The 27,936-nt window shown below is 46.5% G+C and overlaps 4 protein-coding genes and 1 long non-coding RNA gene across 5 annotated transcripts; 4 read left to right on the top strand and 1 right to left on the bottom strand.

Moving 5' to 3' along the window:
- Positions 1 to 287: 287 nt before the first annotated feature.
- Positions 288 to 3,672, top strand: LOC100831524 (ubiquitin-conjugating enzyme E2 27). Its single transcript, XM_003564929.4, has 5 exons — positions 288 to 566; positions 1,502 to 1,550; positions 1,939 to 2,098; positions 3,007 to 3,096; positions 3,183 to 3,672. The coding sequence occupies exons 1-5, from the start codon at positions 383 to 385 to the stop codon at positions 3,288 to 3,290; spliced, it is 591 nt and encodes a 196-aa protein (XP_003564977.1). The 5' UTR covers positions 288 to 382; the 3' UTR covers positions 3,291 to 3,672.
- Positions 3,673 to 8,287: 4,615 nt separating this feature from the next.
- LOC100831016 (probable serine/threonine-protein kinase At1g54610) lies at positions 8,288 to 13,038 on the top strand. The gene is made up of 7 exons (XM_003564927.4): positions 8,288 to 8,671; positions 9,658 to 9,963; positions 11,031 to 11,348; positions 11,436 to 11,651; positions 11,891 to 11,991; positions 12,079 to 12,202; positions 12,389 to 13,038. The coding sequence occupies exons 1-7, from the start codon at positions 8,432 to 8,434 to the stop codon at positions 12,749 to 12,751; spliced, it is 1,668 nt and encodes a 555-aa protein (XP_003564975.1). The 5' UTR covers positions 8,288 to 8,431; the 3' UTR covers positions 12,752 to 13,038.
- Positions 13,039 to 13,049: 11 nt separating this feature from the next.
- On the bottom strand, positions 13,050 to 14,317 carry LOC104583367 (matrix-remodeling-associated protein 7). Its single transcript, XM_010235286.3, has 3 exons — positions 13,820 to 14,317; positions 13,650 to 13,699; positions 13,050 to 13,555 (listed from the first exon to the last, which is right to left on the bottom strand). Exons 1-3 carry the CDS (start codon positions 14,274 to 14,276, stop codon positions 13,355 to 13,357), a joined length of 708 nt encoding a protein of 235 aa, XP_010233588.2. The 5' UTR covers positions 14,277 to 14,317; the 3' UTR covers positions 13,050 to 13,354.
- Positions 14,318 to 21,682: 7,365 nt separating this feature from the next.
- Positions 21,683 to 23,562, top strand: LOC112270541. The gene is made up of 2 exons (XR_002962779.1): positions 21,683 to 22,334; positions 22,416 to 23,562. It is a non-coding gene; the product is annotated as an uncharacterized LOC112270541 (long non-coding RNA).
- A 1,045-nt stretch (positions 23,563 to 24,607) lies between these two features.
- On the top strand, positions 24,608 to 27,929 carry LOC100831822 (probable protein S-acyltransferase 7). Its single transcript, XM_003564930.3, has 5 exons — positions 24,608 to 24,882; positions 25,406 to 25,588; positions 26,266 to 26,562; positions 26,836 to 27,069; positions 27,164 to 27,929. The coding sequence occupies exons 1-5, from the start codon at positions 24,802 to 24,804 to the stop codon at positions 27,593 to 27,595; spliced, it is 1,227 nt and encodes a 408-aa protein (XP_003564978.1). The 5' UTR covers positions 24,608 to 24,801; the 3' UTR covers positions 27,596 to 27,929.
- The last annotated feature ends 7 nt before the right edge of the window (positions 27,930 to 27,936 follow it).

Raw genomic sequence — 27,936 nt, 5'->3', positions numbered from 1 at the left:
AGAGGAAAATTACAAGTTCAAAAGGAAAATTCACCCCCAAAAAACAGGGATCAAATTCTGTTAAGACCGACGAGAATGTTAGCAGTTAGCGTGGTAACCTAGGGCATCAACGGGAGGAAAGGAAGGAACAAACCTTTCTCGAACCACACGGCAATCAAGACAATTGTTTTCGAGAACAGATTAGGATGATGATTAGCGCAGTAATAAAAATTATTACTCCGTACTATTAACAGCAGGAATAGAACTAGTGTTGCTACATATCCCTCCGCCGCCCTTCTCCCTCCCCCACTTTGCCTTGCATCGCATCCCACCCACCCCCCCGGATTCGCCCCCAACCCTGCTTCCGGGGACAGCGAGGGTTCGAGGCCGGAGTTCGGCGAAGATGGTGGACGTGTCGCGCGTGCAGAAGGAGCTGACTGAGTGCAACCGGGACTCGGCGATCTCCGGCGTCTCCATCGCGCTCCACGACGGGGGCTCCAGCATCTCCCACCTCACCGGCACCATCGCCGGGCCACAGGATACCCCCTACGAGGGGGGCACCTTCCGCATCGACATCCGCCTCCCCGGTGAGCACCCGTCCGTTTCTCTCCCCCCCACCCTCCTCCTTCGTCTTGGAGATTCCGCTTCGGGATTTGGGGGGCGATCGGCCCAGGGTTTTGGCCGTGGCACCGGGTGGGCAGCGGGGCACCGGCAGATCGGTCGGTGCGTGGCTCGATTCCCATGTCTAAGAGGTTGATTAGGGTACGAGGTGAGGTTTTGAGTTGAGTACGCCCTCGGTCGTCCCAAATTAGGATTTGATTCTTCAGGTGCCAATGGCCGCAGTACCTATTTGCGGATTCGCCTTGGCTTAGGAAGCCTACCGAAGCAGCACTCGTTAGAGCCGATAAAACTTGTACTTCAGGCTCCAATTCTGCCGACTGCACCTGTAATTCAGTGTCTGTTTCGTGTCATCTACTGTGATGTGGAAACATTATGAAGTTGAGCAGCATGACAACATCCCTTGCCATGGGGCCCTGTTGTCATGACTAGAAGAATGATCTGCACCCTTTTCTCGGGTACATAAATCATGCAGCATTGGTACATGTTCTAGAATTGTTCATCTTTACTAGAGCATAGTGCTGTACTTTGCTACGAAATCACCAGAAACAGCAACAACTTAATAGTTAGATTACGGGCCAATGCACAATAAAGCCTGACGACGGGCTTTGCTAGATTGGAATTATGAACCCAAGCTCATGGAGATTGGAGAGCAGAGGCAACATGAAGAGATTGGGGGAAGGGAGGGTTATCGCTTGCTTCTCCAACTTGTGGGGATGCATGGTTCGACTTGTTAGGTCCAACTTGTTATATGTGAGAAGAGAATGGCTGAGGAGTGAATGGATGACCGCCAACTCCAAACTTTATAAGAAAGAAAGAAAAGCTAATAACTGGAAGTCAAAGTAGGAGCCGTGGTAAATGTTTTGTTACCAGTAATTGATTCCTTGTGGTCTTTTATTTTCAGGCGGTTATCCCTTTGAGCCTCCTAAGATGCAGTTCATCACCAAAGTATGGTATGCAAGCGTTCCTAGTCCGTGTGTTTATTGTTTGTATTCCTCTCTTTGCTTTTTGTAAGGAGGATCTCAATGTTACTTGATTGTTGGAATCAACTGCTCTGAGCTAAGAATTGACAGGAATTGATATGGAGTTTTACTTTTTAATACTTGTTGTTGTTTAATCAAATAAGTTAGAATCTCTGTTGTTTCAGTGATGGTATATTTATTAGGGTATTGTTAATAATCTCCAAATGGCCGTGAGCCATCCAAACTTCAAATGTATGCTGTGAGCTAATGCTGTTATGTTCTTGAGGCATTGCAATGAGTCAACTGCTGCTTCCTGACTGATAAGCACCAAGTCTTGCACTATCCACAACTCTGATTTCTGCTCCAACCTGTATTGAAGGCACCCTAATATTAGCAGCCAAAATGGAGCAATTTGCTTGGACATACTGAAAGACCAGTGGAGCCCAGCCCTTACCTTGAAGACGGCGCTGCTATCCCTTCAAGCTCTGCTTTCTACTCCTGCACCTGATGATCCTCAGGATGCTGTTGTTGCACAACAGGTGCGAATCATGTCTTTACTATTTAATTACATGTTTAACACGCCACTTACTTTTGTGGGGCTAACCATTGAATGCAAATATGTTTTTTGTTACCTGTGTTGTACGGTTGTACCATCCAGTACGAGAGTTCTGTGCTAGTACCTGTGAAACAACTGGTAAAGTTATAGTTCTCAGGTTGTTTTCAGGCTACTGAACTGTTTGTGATCGGTACATGTCAACCAATACACAACTCTCTTTTTTCTCCACAATTTGACTGTTTTTAGAATTTATTTGCATTTAAGACCGGGTATGCTGCTACGTTACGTATAGGTGCTAGATGACAAGCTAGGCTGCTAGGGTGTGCTAGACTACTAGTTTTGCTCAGATAAGCAAGATTTTCAGCAGTCAACACTTGATGTGCCTCTGTGTATGTCACCTAACTGATGATATCGAAAAGCTGAGAATACAATGTTTCTGATCAGCTCTTCAAGTAAGGTGCAACATATAACCAGATAGCTTATTGTTTAGCCTAACCGGGCCTGAAGTGGAGGATATCCAATGCTAATCAGAGAATTCCATATTGTATCCTCTTGTGAGTAAAAGTTGGGAGTACTCAAGCATATGAGGAATAAACTCAACTTTGTTTTGTACTGTATGATGGTTACTTGGTTAGTCAGGCTAGGCAGGTTCGCAATCTAGTCAAGCTAAGCAGATCCATCATAGCCCTGAGTGAGTCCCTCCTGTAGCTTTGTACTGTCATTCCAGGATGCAGGGCTCAAGCACAAGGCCTGAAGGATCACTTCGGTAGTCATTAATGAACATGACGTACCCAGAAATGCCTTCAGATTTCAGGACAATGGTCTTGGTTAACACAATCACTGTTGCAGACTGTTTTCCACTAATTTACATATCTTTTCATCTGTTTGCAGTACCTGCGTGACAAATCCACATTTCTTAATACGGCTCGGTATTGGACGGAGGCATTCGCAAAGAGTGATTCAACTGGCATGGAAGAAAAGGTATCGTCATCATGCCATTGTCTATAAGAAAGCCGTGGAGAGACATAGATGAACCCCTAGCAATCCTCCATGTTTGCAAATTGCAGGTGCAGAAGCTGGTTGAAATGGGCTTCCCGGAGGATATGGTGAGAAGTGCCCTGCTGAGTGTCAACGGCGACGAGAACATGGCTCTTGAAAAGCTCTGCTCCAGCTGAAGCTCTATGGTCTATCAGCACTGTAAATCGCGTCCCCATTCATTATAAGACAACGATTCTAGCTAATGCCCATGCTCCTGAGGCCTTTAGGACACTATAGGGGATTGGACCAGGGGACTGAAGTGAATGCCACCTATCGTAACTTGACAGATTTGTTTCATTTGGTTCCCTTTCTCATGGTTTAGATCCCTCCCGTCCGTGAGCCCAGATTAATAGGTTTCGCCCATGCAAAGCCCATTCATGTCCAGTGTCGCAACCTGAATGTGATGGGCCATATCTGGTTAAAGTACTAATCTGGATGGGTCATGGAACCCATTGCTCCAGATGGCGCATGTTTCATTCCGTTATGAGCACGCGCTTGCTTGCATGGTCAGTTCGAAAAGGTACCGGTGTTTCCTTGTTCTGGTTGCTTTGTTGAATGGGAACCTCAGAAATGAGATCGCAAGGTTTTGATGGTTCCTTTGGATTCGAATGCCGGAATATTAGTATCAGACTTGCATGTAGCTGGTGGCATGCTATAGGTTAGAGCTAATTCATCTGAAGGAAAGCCACGAGATATGATCTCAGAGACGCAAGGCATGATGAGATCTTCATTTTGCGGGTCAACAAAATAAGAATACTGTGATTTCTCATTATCTAGGATTACATGACAATGATTGAGGCATCACTTTCACCGTGAAGTAATCTCCACCTTTTTGTTTGCAATAATAAGCTGCATGCTTTTGACTTTAGACTTGCTATGTAGAGAAACAAACAAACAAATTTGCCTCTCCGCAAATCCTGTCCTGGCCAAGAAGACAAGCCTTTCTTTTTTCCCGGTCAAAATGGAAGACACACACAAGGATTGGATCAAAGAGGTCAATCTCGCCTGCTGCGCCTACCGCGAGTTGTACGCTTGGCACCAAGAATCCTTCAACAAACCCAATTCAGTCCACCTCTCTACAGCCCAGTTCTGTCTCAAAATGAGTAAAATAAAACATGAAAGAGTTTCTTCAACATCGATTGACAATTTGACACGCACGCACGCACACGACAAGGAGAAAATATCTGAACCACATCTGAATATCATTATCTCTTCGGTGAGTGGGAGATGCCAAACGGCAACTACACGCGAACGCACTAGCTTAGCTAGGCGCTAGCCACTTCCACACACACAGTCGCACCAAATTAAAAGCCGTGTTGAACGGCTGGGTACGATAGAAGAAGATTAGACCCCTCCAACCCAACTCCACACACGCACACACACGTCACATCGTCCTCTTCTGGATTTTAAAGACCGTTTCTTCCTTGGACACCCTAAAGCAAAGCCAAGGCCATGAATGCAACACGGAGCAAGCAAACAAACAAGCAAAGCAACGACAGCTCTGCCATTTGTTGAATCGCCACTCAAAACTTCCAAGTCAATTCTTCTGACCATCGCAGATTACTCCCTCCGGTAAATAAAAAATCATGTCATTGTTCAGTGATTGTGAGCAAATGTCCATTCTTATCTAGCCCTGTACCCCATAGCCTAGGCTTCTAGCAAGTAGCAACAATATAAGCTGCTCACCGGCTCTCACTTGCAATGACCTGAAACTGAATGCGACATCCACAGCCATCCATCAGAAGTTTCGACCATTCTGTTCTTGGTATCCCAAGCCGAGACTTTTTTGGTGGTGCTGTCACTTGCGTCGCCATTGCCGTGTCTACTCGTGTAGGCGTAGGGGTAGGGCAGCAGCTGGCGACGCGATGCGTGCTTTGTGGGCTGTGGCTAGCAACTCCCCATGGTGGTTGGTTTAGGCAGGCAACAAACACAGTCCTCTACACGCCACTGTAGTCAAAAAAACACCTTACGTTGTGACCAGTTCTTTTCAGGGAGTAGTTGGCCTTGCCATGACCAGCAAGCTTGATCAGCCAATGGCGATAAGATCTGCAATTTATAGCTTGTAAAATAAACTGTAAGGAATTCGGATGTTGTGTCGTCTTAGGCACACATATGTCTCAGACTCTCAGTGTCAATGAGATAGACAGAAAAGTTGTGTCAAATTGATCCTCTCAGTCTCTCAGGTAGTACTAGCTAGCTAGGTTAATTATTGGGCAGGTGCAGGTTGATATATACTGTAGTATGATTTGGTGACAGTAGCCTCTGCTGTCAGTAGTATATCACTGTCTGAATTAACTTCCTCGAGGTGACACGGACCGTACTGCATGGATGCATGATAGAGAAGATTAAGAGATGTGACTAGACCGTACTTTAGGCCGTAATGTCGGGAGTTAGTTAGCCCTGGCAGCAATTAGCTCGGCTTAAACGGTTACTGGTGGTTGTAGTGGCTGGAGTAGCATAGCACACTTGACAAGCTAAGGTAAGCTTGACGGTGGTTCATACGTCACAGATCGGAAAATTAATTACTGCCAAGCTAAAAAAAAATCACCAGTTGATAAGTTCACGCTTGCAAAGCTAAGCTAGCAAGCACCAGTTGATAATTAAGTTCACACGCGGTCAACGTTTGGTTGGTGAAAGGAATATATGGTGCTTCCACGCGAAGCCAGTCAACACAAAATGCCATGTAATGTAACACGTGGTGAGCTAAGCCAGGTGCTCCGCCATGCCAATCTTCAATTTTAGCACTATAATACTATGTTTCTTTTTATAGTTTTGTTCTAATTTAAAATTCTTAAAATTTAACTAAATTTATAATTACTAAAGTTGCAATATGTAATAAGTATACTATAAAGATATATATCATGATGGATTAACTAATTTATAGATGTTGATGTAGATATAGACGTAGTCACGTAAATGTTGATAAATTTTCTGTACATTTGGTAAGGGATAGATCCAGGACATCTTATAAAAAGTACTAATGAAATACTACTTAACATGCCAACAAAACACTAACCATGAAAACAATTAATGAGAAATGACCGTATAAATACAATGGTTTCATCCATACACGATTATTTTCAGCAAAACAGAGAAAACATAAAACCCGATGTCTCTGTTCCTTTTCAAACCAGGCTATCTCATTTGCTATTTCATCGAAACCGGAAAAAACAAATGTCTTGCACCGATGCCTTTGTTGTTTGGCACCGATCAAATAACGCCGAGGTAAATGAAGGCAGCATCGTACATTGCAGCTTGCAATGGACAATGGTCTGGCCGTACGTACCTACTGTGATTACTGCTGTCACGTATATGTATGTTGGGTTTCAAAACAAAGCCAGGCGATACCGATAAAGCCTATCTTGTTCCATTCGTTACCGTCGAGTTGCCTTCGAGGTCTGCTTAAGCATGCAGTGCCGTGCGTACCCCGTCCCGAGATATCAGAATGTATTGTACCCGACGACTAGGACGCATCAAAGGGGGGGACTCCTGAAGCAGATCACAATGATGCAGCCGCTGACAGGGGGGAAAAGACTAAAGAGCATGCAGGAACGGGGCCGGCAGGAAACGGCGCAGGAAAGAACATTTACTTTTTCTAAATTTCATCCCTGGCTAGATGCTAGTACATGCTTGCGGGTGCAGCGACCGAAATGTTTGTTCATTGTTGTGCTAATAATTCTTACCTGTCCAAGAACATTTGGAGGCCAGTTTTCTGTGCTGTAAATAGCACATTTTTTGGAGGCCAGCTGTATGTGCTGTGAGAGACATATTTAATTGCGCTGTGAAAAACAAATGAATAGGTACCTTAAACCTTTACTCTCCTTGTTATTGTCTTGCTGCCATCCCTTAAGATAACACTCCCTTCGATCCTAAATTGTTGTCGAAATATTACATGTATCTAGACATTTTTAAGAATAGATATGTCCATATTTGATCAAATTTAAGACAAGAATTTAGAATCGAGTAGTACAAATCAGCGATATATTAAGGCGATTTGAGTTTTTTTTTACGTGTTTACTGCCGTATTTTTTTTGTCTTCTTTGTTGGTCTGCCCCTCTCATATACAGTATTTTCTTATATCAGGATCCTTTTCCTCATCTGAAAGTGATCGGGTGAAATGATTAGCTAAAACTTTAAAAGAGCTTTCGAGTGATTAATTTTACATACTTTTTTTTTGTTCCTTTTGTGTAGAACTATTTTTTTTCCAATGTCATTTTTTCTTTTGATTTTCCGTGGCTCCTGCTACGTGTAAATGTCTCTCCCTTTTCTCTTTTGGTCGCCGGGGATGTGTGAAACTTCTTGATCCCTGTACTAGAACCTCTCATTTCAAACTGATGCAGGTGCCAATACCTATCAGCCCAAAATTCAAACACCATTTATTAGGCGAGGGGCAACCAGAAGAGTTAACACATGAAAGCGAACCATTTTAAGTCGTGTTAGTTTTAAAGGACCGCTTCCTGGAAGGTGTTAATTTCATAAGTGAGCCGCCTCCTACAAGATGTTAATTTGATCACTTTGCAGAGAAAGAATGCTCTCCAAAAGCTACCAACTGTGCATTCTTATTGCGCACATACCCTATCAATGCCTAATTGGGTTACCATTGGTAATATCCATGGGCGACAAAAATAGGGACTTGTACCTTACTCATTCGCGTCCGTTTCCGATGAATATCCTTACCCATGTGTAGGATTGCATATTTATCTAGAAAGATTGACATATACTTGCCTGGGGTTACGATTTCGTATAAATTGTTTTTGTGATGTTCCCGCAAAATAATAGATATGGAAACTAATGCTCCTATCTGTCCCTCATGGTTTTACCGGGCAAAAACCATGGGTGAAAACGGTGACCCCTGGGCACCCTTACACTTAACTAAATTGCCTTATTTATTTGAAATACTGAGGATTACGACTGTAATTAATTAATTATTTTGTCTTGATAAACAAAAACACGGAATATTATTTAATTTCGAGCGGAAGGAATAAATGTTAGTTCCCTCGAAAGATGTCCCTATTTTCTTTGCTTAAAACAAAAGACGAAATAAGTCTGAACAGGAAAAAAAAAAGGAGCCAAAAGTCCAACGTGCAAACTGCCAGCCGGTCGTCACAAAAGACCCGCTGCCGCAGTCCGGACTCCGGAGTCGCAGACCGGTCGCCCATTCCATTTCCCTCCTTCCTTCCTTCGTCCTCGGCTTATTCCCGCTTCCCTTCCCTTCGTCAAGACCTCGCAAACAACCGCGCCTGCCCGCGTGCCTCCGGGCGCCACATGACGCGCGGCCATGGGATGCCTCCTCGGTAAGCTCGCCGCCGCGCCCCTCTTCTTCCCCTCCGCCGCCGCCGCGACCGCCGCCGGGGCCGGAGGGGACGGCCAGACGCAGCTCGGCGCGCCGCGTCCCGAGCACATCGCGGCGGTGAAGAAGGACGAGAGCGGGTGGCCGCTCTGGCTCTCCTCCGTCGCCGGCGACGCGCTCCGCGGCTGGGCGCCCCGCTCCGCCGAAGCCTTCCAGAAGCTCGAGAAGGTGAGCAAGCAAGGAAGCTCTCTGGTGGCTTCTCTGATTCTCTGCTGTTGCTGCTGCTGTTGCCTGCCTCCCGCCGCCTAACGCGTCCGGCCTTCTTTGGTGGGTGCCGGAGAAAGTTTTGGCTTTCTATTGAAAACCTCGAAGCGGTTGGCGGGGTTGGGGAAAGCTTTCTCTGGTTTCGTTTTCGATTTCTATGCGTGGTTTGGTCCCTGATTTTATTCCTGATTTGCTAAAAAAGGAGGTACTCTGCGGAATCTGATAACTTTGCAATTTGAGTTCTTGCTGATATTTTGTTTTTCAAAGATAAAAAAAATCTCAATCTTAGTGTCTTTGCGAGTTGCCAAGGAGTAACGAACAAGGGTGAGAGGACAAAAAGTAATCATTGATGATGCGTCTTCCCACACTCCAGTTCAACACATAAACAAAGCTCCGAATTCCAAGGGTCGAGCCGCTTTAAAGAAAACATAGATGAACACATCCCAAGCTTTCATGGAGTTTTAAGAAACCAACAACTTCGCTTTCCTCCATCTTTTCTTGTTAGTACTGTCGGCATCACAAGAATAATCCGTAATTGGGAAGGGAAAGAAAACGGCAAAGTCAACTTGCACTATTCGTAGTATTTGCTAGAGTGCTTGTTTAATTGTTATGGTTATCCTCGCCCCTTCAAAGAAAAAAAAAGAGTCGAAGAAGAATTCCATTCTATACTATTTGCTCATCTTCTATTCTTGATTCGGAAATCCGGGTGAAATAGTCAGCAAGGATTCCTACAGTTATTTTTAAAAAGAAGCTGAGAAACTAAGCTAATCTATCCATGATATGATTGAAGCTGAGAATAAGGCTTAATTCTTTATGGCTCTACGGACAAGCATGTCATGGCATAGTCAGTGAGTTTTGAAGGGGGAAAACAGAACTATCAAAATTTCTGGGGAAACAATTTGCAAAGCTGTAATCAATTAAGCAATTTGTGGTGGTGTGGATGGATGCAGATTGGGTCGGGGACGTACAGCAACGTGTACAAGGCGATCGAGGTGGAGAGCGGCGGCGTGGTGGCGCTGAAGAAGGTGCGTGTGGACGGCGTGGGGGAGGCGGAGAGCGCACGGTTCATGGCACGAGAGATCATGCTGCTCCGGCACCTCGGCGAGCACGCCAACGTCGTCCGCCTCCATGGACTCGTCACCTCCCGCCTCGCCACCGCGCCCTCGCTCTACCTCGTCTTCGAGTACATGGACCATGATCTCACCGGCCTCCTCGCCGCTGCCACTGCCTCCGGCGCCCACTTCTCCCTGCCCCAGGTACATTGCACATACTGATATAATACTACTGTTCCTTTACTTCATTTTAGTTAAGTACATGGAGATGTAGTTTTCCTCCCAGTGACGATCTGGAATTGCATTGACACGAAAGCCTGCATTTTGCAAGTTTAGAGGACTAGTATATGTGAAACTTGAATTGGAGACAATCTGGTGTGAAGAATTACACATAGGATTATTAGTACACGTGACAGAACTGAACTCCTCGGTCGCATTCGATAAGATGAGAATTTTCATGGTCGTTCTATTTCTTTAGTTTTAGTTTCTAGAAGGGGTTAGGTTAGGGTATATGAAGAATGCAGCTGGTTTGGTTGCCTGCCTAGTTACCCGCATGCTTGAGTTCTAATTGATGATGTGGTGGCTGACCTATTCTTTTAGTCCCCTGATAGTCAGGTATTAGGAATTTGTCAAAAACTTTGAACATATCTTGAAGCACTACAAATTACGGTGTGTGTACAAATATGCATTTTCTGAAAGACAAGATTATGTCAGAGCATAGAGATTCCAGAGCAATAGCAGTGGCTGCATATATCTAGGCTGAAATTTACAAGAAATAATTTATTAAGTATATTCAGTCAAAGCTGAAAATTAAAACACTTTGTGCGACCAAAGTTGTCTTCTGTTCCAGAAAAAGAATCATTGACTGACCATCTGCAAGGAATTATGCCTTTAACTTTTTGTAAAGAAGATGCAAACAAATCCGTCGCTTAGAAATGTCGTGATGATGTGGACCTGGAAATCTATCAGACCGTGGACGTAGAGTATTTACTAGGTTTGAATTTTGAGCACAGGTTCAGTCCAATTGACAAAGACAGACACATGTCTTGTTCACACGTTGCTCACAAGAAATCCCTTCAACAACCTACAGATATTTCAACTGTCAACATTGGCTGCAATTGAAATCTTTTCATTTAGAATTTTCCTTTCTTCTCCAAGAGGGAAGGAACCAACCAGGACTATCTTTTCCAGCAAAACAGTAACGCACACATGTATGATCATGATTAAATTGTGTTTCCCCCCCTTTATGAAGTCTTACTGTTTGTCTGCAGGTGAAGTGCTACATGAAACAACTACTGTCCGGAATTGAACACTGTCATAACAAGGGTGTTCTTCACCGCGACATCAAGAGTTCAAACTTACTTGTCAGTGACGATGGGATTCTTAAGATAGCTGATTTTGGACTCGCCTCGCATTTTGATCCTGATAAGACGCGACCCATGACTAGCCAAGTGATAACGCTTTGGTATCGTCCACCTGAACTATTGTTAGGTGCTACTCACTACAGTGTTGGTGTTGATCTTTGGAGTGTGGGTTGTGTATTGGCAGAACTCCTTCTCGGCGAGCCTATATTTCCTGGAAGAACAGAGGTACTTGTTTGGTCCCTACGAAATACCGGCTTTGCATAATTATTTGCAGAAAATCGCATATTTTAGAGACTAACTGGTGCTTATCAGGTTGAACAATTGCACAAGATTTTCAAGCTATGTGGTACTCCATCAGAGGATTACTGGGAGAACATGAAATTTCCGCCACCTACGTTCAAGCCATATGAGCGGTGTATAGCTGACAAATTTAAGGATGTGGCACCATCTACCCTATCACTTCTAGAGACTCTTCTATCTATTGACCCAGAGAAGAGAGGCACCGCAACTGATGCTCTCAACAGTGAGGTTAATACTAGCTGTCACCTTCGAGCCTCTACTTTGAACCTGTAGAAGTCAATCTCAATCTGGAAACACTCTTAAAATGTAATCGAAAACTAAAGATAAACACTGAACAGTCAATATGCAAGAGAATACTTTATGATTGGTCATGATAGAATGGATGCAATATGATAGCTAGTTTCAGATAGGAAACTGACAAGAATTCGTCTCTATTCACCTGTACTTACCATTTACCATGAATTCAGTTCTTCACAAGAGAACCATATGCCTGTGAGCCATCAAGCCTTCCACGGTATCCGCCGTGTAAAGAAATAGATGTCAAATTGAAGTATGAGAAGCACAAAAGGTCCTGCTCAGCTCTTTCTAACTTATTTCTGCTATTCTCTTATGTCAACAGAGCTTCAACATCTGTTACTGTTATGATGAATTTCAGGAAATTGAGGGCAAATGGTTCCGTAGAACGCCAGACAACATCCAGAAAGCCCATGCCACAAAATCATGGGCGCAGAAGAGTATTTACTCCAGATGTCAATAATAAGCTACATGGAAACTCAAATGTATGTTTCACTCCATGTTCTTCTGAAAGAATTTTGTGTCAAATATATCATGCAGAAATGACTGTTACACCCGTCTGAGAGATCACAACAATTTTTCTGCACTTCTTGTGTCTGCTATTTGATGATTTTACTATAGACATATAATGACATCATGACTAAAAGGTGAATGTGCTTGTTGCTCTCCAGATACCAAGGTTGGTCACTAGCACAAGCACAACCAAACTCGAGAGATTTCCTCCTCCGCATCTGGATGCATCAATTGGTTACAGTTTAGATTCCTCGGTTGATGGAACAACTGATCAGTTCTTCACATCATCGGTTGTGGAGCTAAGAAAAGTGCCGAGCCTAATATTTGGTCACATGAAATCTTACCTGAACAGCCCGAAGAACGGAACACACAAGGTGAAGCCCAGCCTCAAGATGCCACCTTCCACTGTTCTCATAGGTGCATTCCGTCCGTACTCACTTGGCCATCCAATGGAGGTGAGAAGAAAGAATAGGGAGCAGCTCAGAGCTAAAGGAAAATATGCAGTAGGTGCAGTCAAATGACAGGCTAATCATGTCCCTCTTTTCTAATGTTTATTTTTCTTCTTCTTTCATTACATCCAACTATCCAGTAGCTGTTCATTTTAATACATAATTGATAGGTAATACTTGTATAGTTAGAGGGAGACAATAAAGGAGAGTTGTGAATAATGAATCATGTACAGAAGAGGTTTCAAAAGATTCATCAGCATAGTCAGGTGGTAAAAATTTGTCAGGCAATTTTGTAAGCTCTGCTTTATCCCAAGTTATGCATACCATGGAAAGAAAGCGAGATGGATTCTCAAAAGAATCGGAAATGATATTAATCTTGGGAAATTTTTGCTTCCATTCCAACCCTCTAGAGCATTCAGAGACACATAAAATTCCCGGAAGATTAGGCATTTACATGAACAGCTTCCAAACTATATGCTTATCCTTTTTCTTTAACACTACGCTTCCCTAGCAAAGAAAAGGAGCATTCACTCAGATAGGAATACTCCTTACATCACCAGCGAAACCAGTTGCTCAAATGCAGGGTTGGCTTACAAACAACAACCAAGCTTAAGTGCAGCAAACGGCAGATGCTGAGATGTAGAATGTGAAGCATCCCGCACAGCACCGGTCTGGTCAGGGATAGGATGTCGCGACAGAAGCTGCTGCAGGTGGTGAAGCAGCACAGGTATGATGAGATTTTGCAGCAGCAGCAGCAGCCAGAGGAGGAGCTGAAGCTGTTCTGCAGTTGCAGGTGAACAAGTTGTACACCGCGTCTAAGATCGCCTGGCCCCTGAACTTCAGCCACACGCTCGTTTCCTTCGATTTGGAGGACAACTGCATGTTGGTACGTAGAAGCCATTGGTGCATTTGCAAACTGCAATTGCTCGATTTACTGGGGTTATCATGGGGAGCTGATGCGTGAACCTACCTCGCTGGAGCCGTGCGCCGGATCATTCTTCTTGGTCGCCTGAGGCGTCTCTGCAAGGAAAGGAAATAGGATGATTAGAGTGTCAGGCACATTGGCACAATGTACCTGAAGAGAACTTAATGGTGATGCAGAAGAAGCAACACGAACACGAGAAGGGGAGAACTAATTACCGGTGACCCTGGCAAATCCTTCGCTGTCTCCGCCGTCAGGGTCAGCAGCGTCCACCAACGCGTCGACGGCGGCCTCCTTCTGGCAGTAGATCCGGAAACTCGGCGAGCCCGGAAGCGCCAACGCTGGTTCTTCCGCCTCCCTCGGCTCCGGCGCCACCTTATTAAACCCCCTTCCCCTCCCATCCGCCGCCGCCGCCGCCGGATCCTGCGGCCCGTTAGGTTGCCCCGCGGTGGACGCCTCGCTGTGGAGCCCCAGCGACAGGTCCCGCCTCCGACGCTCGGCCCTCTCCGTCGACGCCGCGCAACCCATCGCAGGCGAAGGGCGAGCGGGAGAGGGACGCGGGGAACTGGAGCATGGGGGGATGCTTCCTTGGGCTGCGCCTTTGCTTAGAATGGTGTCGCGGCGAGGTGGTTGCGCCGTTGCGCGGGCGCGAGCGGCGGCGCGGGATTCCCGCATGGGGACGGAGCCCAAATTTTGCGGGGGCGGCGTGAGGTCGACAGCTGGGTCCCACCTGGCAGAGGGCGGTTGCGAATGGGCCTTGCTGGGCCATTTCCCCTTTTCATTTATGGTCCGTCACAAAAAATTAGAGCCCATCATAGAGATGGTCGGCATTTACTGGCAAGAAAACTTTCTGCATTCTCTCCTAAAAAAACAATAGAAAATTATTCTCCACGCGTTGCGTCCGTTTCATTGGCTTTTTTTTTTATCTCGGTCCCTCCTCCTCATGCACAAGCCCCAATCTTTTCCCACCTATTCTTTCTCCCGTACGCGGCCCATGCTCTCTCCCCACCTAATTCTCGTTCTCCTCAGCCCTAGGGCATCCATCCCACTTTGTTCATCTCGTGCAACGCCCCTCATGTCCTTTGCGCACTCTCCCCTCTCTGTTCACGCGCTGTTGTCGCCTCCCTCTCCCCATGTTGCCGTCCAGGACCATCATCTCCTGTTGCTCAGGTCGTTGTCGACAGATCCGAGCAAGGCGTCAAAGATCCGCCGCTGTTGGGATCTCCTGAGGGAAGACCCAGGCCGAAAGGGAAGTCGTCGGGAGGCCGGATCTGACGGCCCCGCCACCGCCACGGCTCGTCCCGCGGGCCACCAGCGGGAGGGCGGCGCTGATCATGTCGTCGTCAGGACTCAGGAGCCCACCGCCGTAGCGCCACCACCGGTGAGATTTTCCTTTTTTATTTTCTGCAGATTAGAAATTAAATGGTACTTTAAATTTTTTGTCCCTCAGTTTCTTTGTTAATAGGCCTTGCTAGGCCATTTCCCCTCTGCATTTATGGCCCGCCACGAGAAATTGGAGCACATAATTGAGATGGGCCTTTACTGGCAATCAAACTTTCTGCATTCTCCTCTGAAAAAACTATGGAAAATTATCCTTTTTTTTTGTAGAAGAAACCTCGTCCGCGTGTGGTGGACTATTCTACATTTCTACACGTGTTGCGTCCGCTTCACTGTCTTTTTTATCTCGGTCCCTCCTCCTGGACAAGCCTCCCTATTTCCCCACATACTCCTCTCCACATGCGCCTCCCACTCTTTCCCTACCTAATCCACCTCCTCCTAGGCCCCAAGGCATCCATCTCTTTCCCTCCTCCTCCTCCTCCCGCTCTTTCCCTCTTTCTTCATATCGCGCCGCCCCTCACGCCTGCAGCCATCTCCCTCCTCACGCCCGTCGCGCACTCTCCCCTTCCCGTTGATGCGTCGTTGTCGCCACCCTCTCCCCATATTGCTGCTCGGGGCCATCTTATCCGGTTACTATCTGGAGATTTTTCGTCAACGCAGGAATCTGACAGATCTAAGCAACGCGTCAGAGATCCGCCGTTGCCAGGACCTCACCGCTAGGGAAGACGCGGGCTGATAGGGAAGTCGTTGGGAGGCCGGATCTGGCGGCCCCGCCGCCGCCACGGCCCGTACCGGTTGCCGACGGGAGGGCTTCGCAGATAGCGTTACCGTCGGGAGCCCGCTGCCGTCGCACCACCACCGGTGACTTTTTCCCCTTTTTTATTTTTGTGCAAACTAGAAATTAGTTTGTACTTTTAGTTTTTCGTTCCTCAGTTTTTTCGTGAATTGGCCTTGCTGGGCCATTTTCTCTTTGCATTTCGGTCCGCCACAAGAAATTGGAGCCCATAATTGAGATGGGCCTTTACTAGCAAGCAAACTTCTGCATTCTCCTCTGAAAAAACAATACAAAATTCTTCATTTCTTTTTGCAGAAGAAACCTCATCCGTGAGTGGTGGACTATTCTCCACACGTTGCGTCCGCTTTACTTCACTGCCTTTTTAGCTCGGTCCGTCCCCCTCATACACAAGCCGCCCTCTTTCCCCACCTACTCCTTCTCCCACACGCCGCCCTCGCTCTCTCCCAACCTAATCCCTTCCTACTCGTCAGCCCCAGGGCATCCATCCCTCTTTCTTCATATCGCGCGCCGCCCCTCACGCCTGCAGCCATCTCCCTCCTCATGCCCGTCGCACACTCTCCCCTTCCCGTTGATGCGTCGTTGTCGCCACCCTCTCCCCATGTTGCCGCCCGGGGCCATCGTATCCTGTTACTACCTGGAGTTTTTTTGTCGACGCAGGAATCTGGCAGATCCGAGCAACGCGTCCGATATCCGCCGCTGCCAGGATCTCACCGCTACGAAAGACGCAGGTTGAAAGGGAAATCGTCGGGAGGCCGGATCTGGCCGCCCCGCCGCCGCCACGGCTCGTCCCGGTCACCGGCGGGAGGGCTTCGCAAATCACCGTTGCCGTCGGGAGCCCGCCGCCGTCACGCCACCACCCGTGAGTTTTTCCTTTTAATTTTTTCTGCAAACTGGAAATTAAATGGTACTTTTAGTTTTTGGTCCCTCGGTTTTTTGTGAATGGGCGTTGCTGGGCCATTTCCCCTTTGCATTTACGGTCCGCCACAAGGAATTGGAGCCCATAATTGAGATGGGCCTTTACTAGCAAGCAAACGTTTTGCATTCTCCTTTGAAAAAACAATAGAAAATTCTCCATTTCTTTTTGCAGAAGAAACCTCGTCCGCGCGTGGCGGACTATTCCACAGGTTGCGTCCGCTACACTTCACTGTCTTTTTTAGCTCGGTCCTTCCTCCTCATGCACAAGCCATCCTCTTTCCCCGCCTACTCCTTCTCCCACACGCTGACCTCGCTCTCTCCCAACCTAATCTTCCTCCTCCTCCTCCTCCTCCTTAGCCCCAGGGCATCCATCTCTCTTTCTTCTTCTCGCGCGTCGCCCCTCACGCCTGTAGCCATCTCCCTCCTCACGCCCACCGCGCACTCTCCCCTTCCCATTCACACGTCGTTGTCGCAACCCTCTCCCCATGGTGCCGTCCGATGCCATCGTATCCAGTTACTACCTGGAGATCTTTTGTCATCGCAGGAATATGGCAGATCTGAGCAACGCATCCGAGATCCGCCGCTGTCGAGACATCACCGCTAGGGAAGACGCGGGCTGAAAGGAAAGTCGTCGGGAGGCCGGATCTGGCGGCCCCGCCGCCGCCATGGCCCATATCGGTTGCCGACGGGAGGGCTTCGCAGATCATGTTGCCGTCAGGAGCCCGCCGTCGTCGTGCCACCACCGGTGAGTTTTTTTTGTTTTTATTTTTCTGTAAACTAGAAATTAAATGTTACTTTTAGTTTTTCGTCCCTCGGTTTTTTTGTGAATGGCCTTGCTGGGCCATTTTCCCTTTGCATTTACGGTCCGCCACAAGACATTGGAGCCCATAATTGAGATGGGCCTTTACTACCAAGCAAACGTTTTGCATTCTCCTCTGAAAGCAAACATCATCCTAGTCCTCGCCTCTACTCAATCCATCTGACCTCCCAGGCTCGAACCAACCCCGCTAATGTCCATGATCCATGCCAGCCACTCTTTCGACGCCCACAGATTAATTATAGACCGATGGCATTATGTATCTGTGAGTGTGCGGGCACACCACGAGAGGCGCAACGAGAGATTCTCTTTCAGTTGGTCGGCGATGAGATGTGCGCGCGGGAATGGCGCGTGGATGGTGTCAGGAAGGAGGCGGAGCTAGTTGTCGGGTCGCCGCGTCACGTGTCCATGCCCCTCAAGGAAACGCCTGTCTTCTTAGCCACCCCGGCCAACATTGGCAAAGCTGTGGAGGACTAGGTGTATGCAGCGTGTTCAAGAAGGACACACCGTCTCAACGCCTCGGACATGCGCGTGTCGTCGTGTCGCCGGTGTGTGTCCTCGGTGATCGAGGAAGAGCCTTGAGAGGATTTCTAATCCGTGTTTTTTTTCTTAGATCGTTCGCTCGCGGGGTTGTAGTAGTTCTAGCGAGGAATACGACCCTGAGTGCATGGATGGGAACCCGGTAAGAGATCAATCGACCTTTATAGAACAAAACATGAAACAATCAATTTGACAATATCTCCTCTCATACCATTCGTACATATGCTTCCTGAATGTGTGATTTTGCGTTTGCTTCTTCCTTTTCTTACACAAAAAAAAAGAAGGCCAGCCGCCATGGCGTCGAAAAGGTAGTGAGCCAGTGACCCATATTACATGCTGCAGATGTAGTATAAAGTTGTACTACAAAGAGATGTAGTACAAAGTTGTACTACAAAGAGATGGACATGAAAGATTTGGGCATCTCATGATCATCTTTGGGACGTTAAGTAAGACCTTTCTCTTTCTCTCTCTCGGGATCAATCACACATTCACAGAGCAGTGCACACGAATGGTACGAGAAGTTGAGAACACACCGTCAAAATTATTCTTCGTGGTTTTGTTACAAATGTCAACCCATCTATTGCTGGGTTCCCATGCACTGGGGATCTTATTCATGTCTAGAATTAGAACCGCATTGGAAGCTGAGCGAAAGATCTAAGAAAAAAAAATCCTCGGCTAGTTCTAACTAGCGATCTCTTCGTCTCCGGCGTCGTCTCCTATCTCCCTAGTCTCGCAGGACGAGACCGGGGACGGTGGGTTTCCGTCGCCGCGGCGTTGAGCGCCGCGTGGCCTTCTGGAACACGCGCCCGACCTCCCAATCCTCCACAGCCCTGCCATTGTTGGCCGCGGCGAGCAGCACGTCAGGGTGGAGCCGATACTCGTGCATAGTCCACCGGGTGCGCGCAATGCCTCTGCCGTCGACGGAGAAGAAGACGAGCGTCTACTTCAGGGCCGTGGGCACGCGCCGTGGCGAGACGAGCACAAGCTCCTCCGCCCGAGATGCCCCCTGCGGCCGCACCTCGGAACCGGCCGGCTAAAGAAAAACTTGTCCCCGTGCACCTCGTTGCCTGCACACACACACATACATATACAGAATTACATAATGCGATTGATATATAACTAATTTGTGGACGTTGCGAGTTAGACTGAATAAGATGTCTTATCGTACCTGGAAGATCTGCAGGGTGGATGCGGGCGAGGTCGGCGACAGTGATGATGTTGTTGGGCAGTGGGAGGGAGAACGCCTTCTTGTACAGGTATTGTATTGTGAGCTCTTCGTCCGTAGGCACGAACCGGAACCCATTCGGGAGCCCCATCACTCCGCCCCCAGCCATGGGCATAGCCATTTCCACACACAGGAAAGCACAACCTAATACTAGCAGAAGATAGGCACTCCCACACATGCGAATTGCAGCCGGATGTTTGTTCGCTGACTCCCTCTCACTCACGGGTTAGATCGAGAAATCCTGGTGAGAGGCAACGAGCGAGAGAGAGAGAGAGGGAGAGTTGACTCGTGAGAGAAAGACAGGAGTTTGGGATGGAAAACAGGGGGGGTACGGTGCTGCTGGTTTTATACTGATCGTTGGTGTTCGGTGGCGTGTACGAGATTACAATCAAATCAATGATATGATTGCGTGGCATGAGATTTCTTTCTGGTATGAGGGGCTGCAGCATTTATTTTTAGCAAGATTCCGTTACTAGCAGTGTGGTAGCGTCCCTGGGCAGGAGATGCCATCTTGAGATCGAAAATCCAAAACGGACTGAGAAATGTCAGCTTAATTTCTAGACGTTTTACCACCTCCATCTCCTCCTTCACATTAGGCCTGGCTTTACAGTTTACGGGCGACTGTCAATTTTGAACTTGTTTCTGGTTCAACTCACGAACTCGTTGTCCGATCCGAGATCTCTTCTTTCTCTGTGTGTTTGCATATCCACATTGCCTAACATGCATCATCCATCGTACAAAGTCATGATTGGCGCAACGTGAAGCCTTGCATCCATGGTCACGCTCAGGCTTCACCTTTTAGCCCGAAGTCCGGCCCAAAAGCCCCAAAAATCTCAGAACGAATTAAAAAACGATATTTTTAAAAATATATATAAAGTGTCACTTTTTATATATTTTTAAAAGCATCTTTTTTTAATTCATACTAGACTTTTTTGGGCTATCGGGCCGGCCTTCGGGCTAAAACTTGAATCCTGATGCTGAACCGGGACGCAAGACTTCAAACTAGGCCACCCATGACTAGGTATGATGGGCGATGCATGCTAGGTTACGTGGATAGCCAAATACACCCCAAAAGAAGAGGTCTCGAGTGTTATTAACAATGAGTTATTGAACTAGAAACAGGTTCAAAGTTGACAGACATCTATAAACTATAGAGGCAAAGCCTAATGTGAAGGACCGGGAGATTGAGGGCGGTAAAACGTCTGCCCCAAAATTAAGCAGACGGTTATCAGAACGTTTTTTGTTTTCGATCTAAATATGCTATCTCCTACCGAGGGACGCTGCCACTACTACTAGTAATGTCACATTGCTAAAAATAAACGCTGCAGCCGTCCTGACTAGAAGGAATTCCCTACATGCAAGCACGCCATTGGACTCTCCTACACGCCACTGAACACGCTCCCGATTACTATAAAGCCAGCAACCACGAGTCAACTCTCTCTCTCTCTCCTCCTAGATCCCTCCTTGCCTCTCTCCATGGATTTATCGATCTGACATGTGAGTAATAGCGATCAAGTGAGACGAGAACAAATCATTTCCAGCCGGCTGTAATTCGTATGTGTGAGAGGGCCTGTGTTTTGTTAGTCTTAGGTTGGCTTGTGTTGTGAGTGGGAATGGTGTTGCTGATGGTTGCTGGCGGAGTGTTGGGGCTTCCCATTGGGTTTCGGTTCCTGCTGACCGACAAGGAGCTGACGATGAACTGCCTTCGTCGCAAGAAGGCACTGTCCTTCTCGCTCCCCTCCAACATCATCCTCGTCACCGACCTTGCCTGCATCCACCCAATAGACATCCCAACATGTATGATAAGATGATCCAATTCCGTCACACTCGCAATGGTGACGAATTATTAGTCATAGATTGATGGCATCTGTATGCATGCGTGTAGGAGACAAGGCACAAGGAGACAAGTTCTTCTTCAGCCGTCCGGTGCCCGTGCCGAGGTGCGGGCGCGGGGTGATAGCCTGATTTCGCCAAAAGACAACATGTGGCATGACACCCGCTGGTTGGTCGTCTTTCAATTTTTACATAGACATCGTAGCACCACCACTAGAGTAGCATTTATAGACGCGTCATAGATCTTGCCTTGGGAAAACTGCAAATATGTTGCCGCGCTCTTCCTATACGAAGTTGATTGGCGTTTGTGTTATGGTGTGCCCGGATGTGTACTTCAAATCATACGGAGTTTGTTTGCCTCTTTACCTTTCTATTACATCTCTAACATCCTTTTCTTTAAGAAATGCATAGTACATATGACTTCTATCATTAGGAAATTCTAGTGGATTGGAATTCAAGTGATTCAAATGATAAGACGTTTTCTCCGGTACCTAATAGTACTCAGTAGGGTCCAAGTGGAGTATTAGGGAAGGACATGATGGACTTTACACATTAAAAGAAAAAAAGAAAACCCCTTCGTCCGACGTTTTCCTCATTTTTCCTGACCGATCCGCCGCCCTCCGTGCCTACCGCCGTCCTCCGGGCCGGCGCCGCCCTCACCCTCCTCTTCTCGGCCGTCTGAAAGCATCCCGTTGCTCGTCTCTACCTCATGCCTTCATCGATCTCTGTCTTCATGGTGGCACAGAAGCTTCTGCGGTTCTGCCTGAAGCTAGCCGTGAACCAACAGCTGATTGATTGAAGCAGGTTGGATTGTAAAACAAGTGGGAATGGCCTGGACTGCAGTTCAATCAATCAGCAGGTTCGTGTATTTGTCCTTTTTCGAGTGCATGGACTGGACTCTCCGTGAAGCTCTAGCAGTCATGCCGCTGGGCATTGCCGGCCTCAACCTCCATTTCTTTTAGCTTGCTCGTAGTCTCGTAGACATCATTTTCACCCAGATCCGCCGTAGCAGACCGGCCGGCTCTAGTTTTTGAAGCCGGAACTAGCTAGTTTCCGACGTACGGACCGACCAGTGGAGGAGCGGCTCAAACGCCGGTTCTGCGACCTCTGCTCTGCGCCGTGCCCAATCCCGTCGTGTCCAGGATGGACAAGGCGTCTCTTCTCGCCGACGCCGTCTCGTACATCTCCCAGCTTGGAATCTGACTTCTTTGAGGAGGATGGACAAGGCGTCTCTTCTCGCCGACGTCGTCTCGTACATCTCCCAGCTTGGTATTCTCGAAATGTGGTTTTGTCATCTGTTACAATTCTCCACATTGCAGATAAGAGGAGACTATGGTTTCCTTCTTGCAGATCCCTTATGCCCAGACCTCTGGCTTTGCATATTTGAGGCCAAACTTTCACGTAGAGAGGTAGAAAGCCCAAGGTGATACTCCTAAATCTGCCTTTTGGACTTCTATCCTTAAAGTCAAAGTTAAACTTACTGAAAATTGCACTATCCAAATTGCTAATGGTAACAACAGCATTTGGAATAGTCCTTGGGTTCCTTTTTGGGATAACATTCATGGTCATCTTAATATCCGGCATCAAAATTTCATCTAGCCCAATACTATTTTGGAATGATCTTATGCTCCCCTTATTTCTACTCTTTCTGGTCAGCATAATTGTTGATCAAATTATGAATATTCCTATTACTCTAGCTGATCAAGCATATATAGTGATTTGGAAGCACTCTGCAAATGGGGAATGTACCTCAAAAAGCGCCTTCAAGACCTTAACTTCTCACCGTATATCCAAAGCAATCCTGTTGTTAATGTCTGTTTTGCAGGAACTGACAACAGTTTAACTATGGCAACGTGGAAAAGTAAGCTTCTGCCTCCTCAGGTTCAAACATTTACTTGGTGACATCTGCAAAATGCGCTGGCCACTGAATAAAGAGGTTCTAATATATCAAGGCACATCGAGAAATTTTGCAAAAGATGTGGTCAAGTGGAGAATGATCTCCATCTTTTTTTCACCTGTGGTTATGCAAAAGTTGTGTGATTTGGTACTTTTTTAGGTATACATATTGATGGACTCTTGGAGCAAAACATGGCCACGCACGATGCCGGATATAATTCAAGCTATCTTGCTGGAGTTCATTCTTGCAATCCTTTGGATGCTATGGAAATCTAGAAACAACCTTCTATTCAATTATAAAGAACAAAATCCTTTGCAGGTCATTCATGGGGCTAATGCGATTCTTCAAACCAAAGATAAAAACAACCAAGTGGAAACAACTCAAGACTTGGATCAAAGCGCACTACAAATCTATTACTCCGTAGTACTATTTGAGAGTGAACGGATCAAGCAAGGTCCAAAAAAAAACTTGTGCATGCTGGACTAAGAGTCTTCATCGTCTTCAAGTTTGAGCTTGCTAGCATTGTTGCTACGAGACTACAGTTTCCTCACTGCTCTAATTTTTAACAGATAATGTGACAGTTGCTTTGATTTAGTTTAATGTTGTTTGTGTGACCTGTTTGATTTAGTTTGAATAAAGCCTTGAGTTTTAAAAAATCATACGGAATTAGTACTACGGCCATGGCCCACGGGAATGATTGGGTCAGTTCCTCAGAGCGGCCGTCAAAAACCGCTTTCGATGTAAAGGAGGCGGAGGAGATGTGGTCCAACTGGCAACTTTCCGCCTTTACCTCTCAGCATGTTCTTGCATCTCACCTTTTGTTTTCCTAAATTTAGTTAAAAATAATCTCGTTAAGCAGGCACATATTTATTGGTCTATACAGGTCAGGCAAAATCTTTGGTTTTCTATTTTTTGCAAGGCTCACTGCTGACTTGGAATCTGACTTCTTTGTGGAGAATGAAGAGGGTGGAACAATGGTGGCACTGATCACATACTGCCTGAGATGGCATTTCTTTTGCTTCCTTTTTTTCTTTTCCAGCGTCAGTGTTTCGGTTATCTGACAAGGACAGTTCCATGTTTTTGCTACACCTCGACACCAAGGAAAATGTTTCTTTTTGCTAGCTAGACTTTGAGGAGAACCTGGAGATGTATTAATTTTTTGTATTCGGCAAATTGTCTGCACCATAAAACCACTAGAGTAGCATGCTTGCTTGCTTACACTAAGCAGTTGATGATCATTGGCCTCAGAGGCTCAGAGGGGATGTGAATGCAACAAACAGTAGCCACATTGTTCGTTCACCCACTGGCCCCCAAAAACCTCCAGCCAGCTCAAAGGATTTGGTGCACAATCCTTATTTTTTATCACAGGATTTGGTCTACAATCTGGCACAGTACCCTTCACAGTTGCACTAACCCCAATCAAGCAAACTTTTAGGAGCACAAATCACAACAAAGAAAATTAAACAAATGATGGATCTAGAAAGTAGAGAAGCTACTTATACAAATGGAGCGCTCTGCAAAAAAGAAACATACAGATGGACCTCTAATGCCTACGGGGAGCAAAACCTCTACAATCCGAGGGCTTTCATGCAAAATTAAAAAGGCAGAGAGCGGGTTATTACTACACATCCCCAGCTAGAAAGCCCCTCTCCATTTGGTCTCTCTCTCTCGTGTCTCGGCTCGCGACATCGGCGGCGGCGCGGCGGCGGGGGGCAGCATTGGGAGCTGACGGCGCCGACGGCGATCAGGGGAGGAGCAAGGGAGGAAGCTCTCCGGCGGCTATGCCGTGATCTGGGGGCGTGATCTCGCGGGCGAGTACTGGCTCGGAGGGCCTCGGCGATGAACGGAGCAAGCGCCGGCGCCGGAACCGGTGCTGGCGGCGAGGGGCCGTTGGTCTACCAGGCCTGGAAAGGAAACAATGTAAGCCCAGTGCCTCTGCTCTACCCTCTTCTTCTATATCTTCACTTCTCGTCTCGCCCCCCATTTTATTCGGTGGACGCGTGGATCTGTGTGTTCTGGAGGTGGTGACTCGAATTGAGTGTTCCTCTCTAGTATCCTCCACTCGATTGACTCGCGAAGGATTCTCTTGCTGAGCTCCCTGTAGATGCTTGCTCGTTATTCCCCTTGTATTTTACGATTTCGTGCGTTCTGTACTTGGGAATGTAGGTTCCGGGACATGTATGGTGTCCTTGTTCATGAGAAAAATATGAAACGTGGGCGGATAGTGTTGGTTTTAGTACTAGTTAATGTGGTAGGGAGTTTCAGCCGAGACTTAATACTGGACCTTCCACTTAATGCTCTTACAAGGTAAAATTAATTTACTCTGCTTCCCTTAGTTCTTTCTGGAATTGGTTAAAGTCCTTGTGACATCTTCAAACTGTTTTTGTGTAGGTAAGAAGTGGAAAAGTATGATTGGGACTGATGGGTTCTATTTTACTTGCAGGTATTTTTCTTCCAGGGGAGGTTTATATTTGGACCTGATGCGAGATCCTTGTTTGTCACCATGCTCCTCATTATTGCTCCAGTATCAATCTTCTGTGTGTTCGTTGCAAGAGAATTGATGAGTAATTTCTCCTACAGTCTGGGGTTACCTGTGATGGTTGCAGCGGTTGTATTCACAGCATACGTGAGTACCATTCCTACCCCTTTCAGATAACCTCTTCATTGAGTACCATATTTGTGTTGCACTCATTACATTCTATTTTTGGGACAGTAGGTGGAACCTTAATTAGCTGCAGCCTGCAATTTTTCAACTTCAAATTAATCTATTCTGGCCTTCTTCTTTTGTTATTATATTTCCATTCAATAGAATGTTAGAAACATTGAGTGGGAGTAGAGACTGTCATGTTAGCCTTGATTATGAATGGTTCAGTAATTAGCCAATGTGTTCCAGATAATAGAGATATGAACTAATATTTGCTATACTGAACTGTGATACCTTCCTTCATTATGCATGATATGTTTATTGGCCAAATGATCTTGATTCTATAACTGCAATCAAGTTTGATATCAAGGAAGAGGACGATCCAACTTGGTATGTTTATTGACCAAATGACCTTGATTTAACTGCAATCAAGTTTGATATCAAGGAAGAGGACCATCCAACTTGCTGCACGGTTGAACCTGCTAGCTACTAGAACTATTATATTTTGGTGCTTCTATCCCTGATATCTTGTGAACTGGATACATACACAATGTTGTTGTTTGTGATTGTGTGCTGATCAATCGAAAATGTATATATTTCAATCCATAGTATCTCCTCTCTTACTGCTTTAGGCATTTCTGTGATTCTGTCACTTGCAGGATTTGAGTCTTCTGCTTCTCACTTCTGGGAGGGATCCAGGTATCATACCTCGGAATGCACATCCTCCAGAACCTGAAGGTTTTGAAGGCAATGCTGAAGTTGGAGCTAACCAGACTCCACCATTGCGTTTGCCCCGAATTAAGGATGTTGTTGTCAATGGAATCACTGTAAAGACAAAATACTGTGATACCTGCATGCTGTACCGGCCTCCTCGTTGCTCCCATTGCTCTATCTGCAACAACTGTGTCGAACGGTTTGACCATCACTGCCCATGGGTTGGGCAATGTATAGGACTTGTAAGTTCATTAACTGAAGACACACGCAGCAGTAGCATGTCCTACTTTCCTGCATAGCTTGATTTTTATGCATGTCGATGAGACCTTGTGTAACCTTTCGCTATTATGTCTTGCCATATTTCATCTCTCACAGTACTCTATGTTTATGCTTGTTAGTTTGATTCACTTGCTTATGCTTAGAACATCTCTCCTGTTCAAACATGCCCAGTTCTATTTAACTGATAGATTTTGAAATACTTAAAAGTGCTTACAAGGTTGCATATGATTGTGCAGCGGAATTACAGGTTCTTTTATATGTTTGTCTTCTCAACAACTCTTCTCTGCCTCTATGTCTTCGGATTCTGCTGGGTGTACATTGTTAAGATCAGAAATGCTGAGCAGATAACAATATGGAAGGCAATGGCAAAGACCCCTGCGTCTATCGCTCTGGTTGTCTACACGTTCATTGCAGTTTGGTTCGTTGGTGGCCTCTCAGTATTTCACTTGTATCTCATGAGCACTAATCAGGTAAATAGTGTTCCCTGAAAGGATATAGTCCTAGTATCGCATGGGGATTGCATTCTGTCAATTGCTAACTGCTGGTGCATTTATATTTTTGTAGACAACATATGAGAACTTCAGGTATCGCTATGACCAACGAGCCAACCCGTACAATAGGGGAGTCGTGGAGAACATTAAGGAGATCTTCTTCACGCCTATCCCTCAATCCAGGAACAACTTTGGTGGCAGAGTTCCACAGGATCAGGGCCTGAGGCCTCGCCCGACGACTGGTTTCATGAGTCCAAACATGGGGAGAGCTGTCGGTGACATTGAGATGGGCAGAAAACCGGTGGCATGGGACGAGCCAAGGATGGCAGCTGAGATAGGTGATCTGGGAGGTCTGGGCAACTTGTTGGAGGACAAGGATGGCCGGTTCTGCAACGCATCCCCAGATCTAAGCCGTGATGCCCTCGCGGTTGGAGGCTTAGATGAGCAAGGCTCCTCAGCTATGAACCCACCACGGTCGAGTTGGGGAGTCGAAGCAGGTCGATGATGTTGATGGCCAGTCGGCCATGGAACCAACTATAGTGGAGGGAGGACTCAGGGATGTAGTGCCAGCTTGTTCCTAATTTGGTGTTTGGTTCAAATCTGAGGTAGCTAATGTTATTAGGCCTATGGGTTGGTTTTTCTTGTGTTGCTTTGCATTTCCTGTATCAGCGGTTTTAAGCAGTGTGTTGGATTTGTGAGGTCTCCAGTTTAGTACTGCAATTCTAATTGTGTTTGTATATAGTTTGAGCGGTGAACCCCAAAATGGATTGATTTGCTTGGGTTCTGATGCTGATGATTGCGAACGAGCTTAAATTTGAGCCATCATTCCGAAGCTTAAATATGTTG

The sequence above is a fragment of the Brachypodium distachyon genome, chromosome 2 (genome assembly GCF_000005505.3).
Source record: "Brachypodium distachyon strain Bd21 chromosome 2, Brachypodium_distachyon_v3.0, whole genome shotgun sequence".
NCBI classification, from domain to species: Eukaryota; Viridiplantae; Streptophyta; class Magnoliopsida; order Poales; family Poaceae; genus Brachypodium; species Brachypodium distachyon.
Note: the sequence above shows the minus strand (reverse complement) of the source record. Positions and strands in the feature narration are given on the sequence as shown.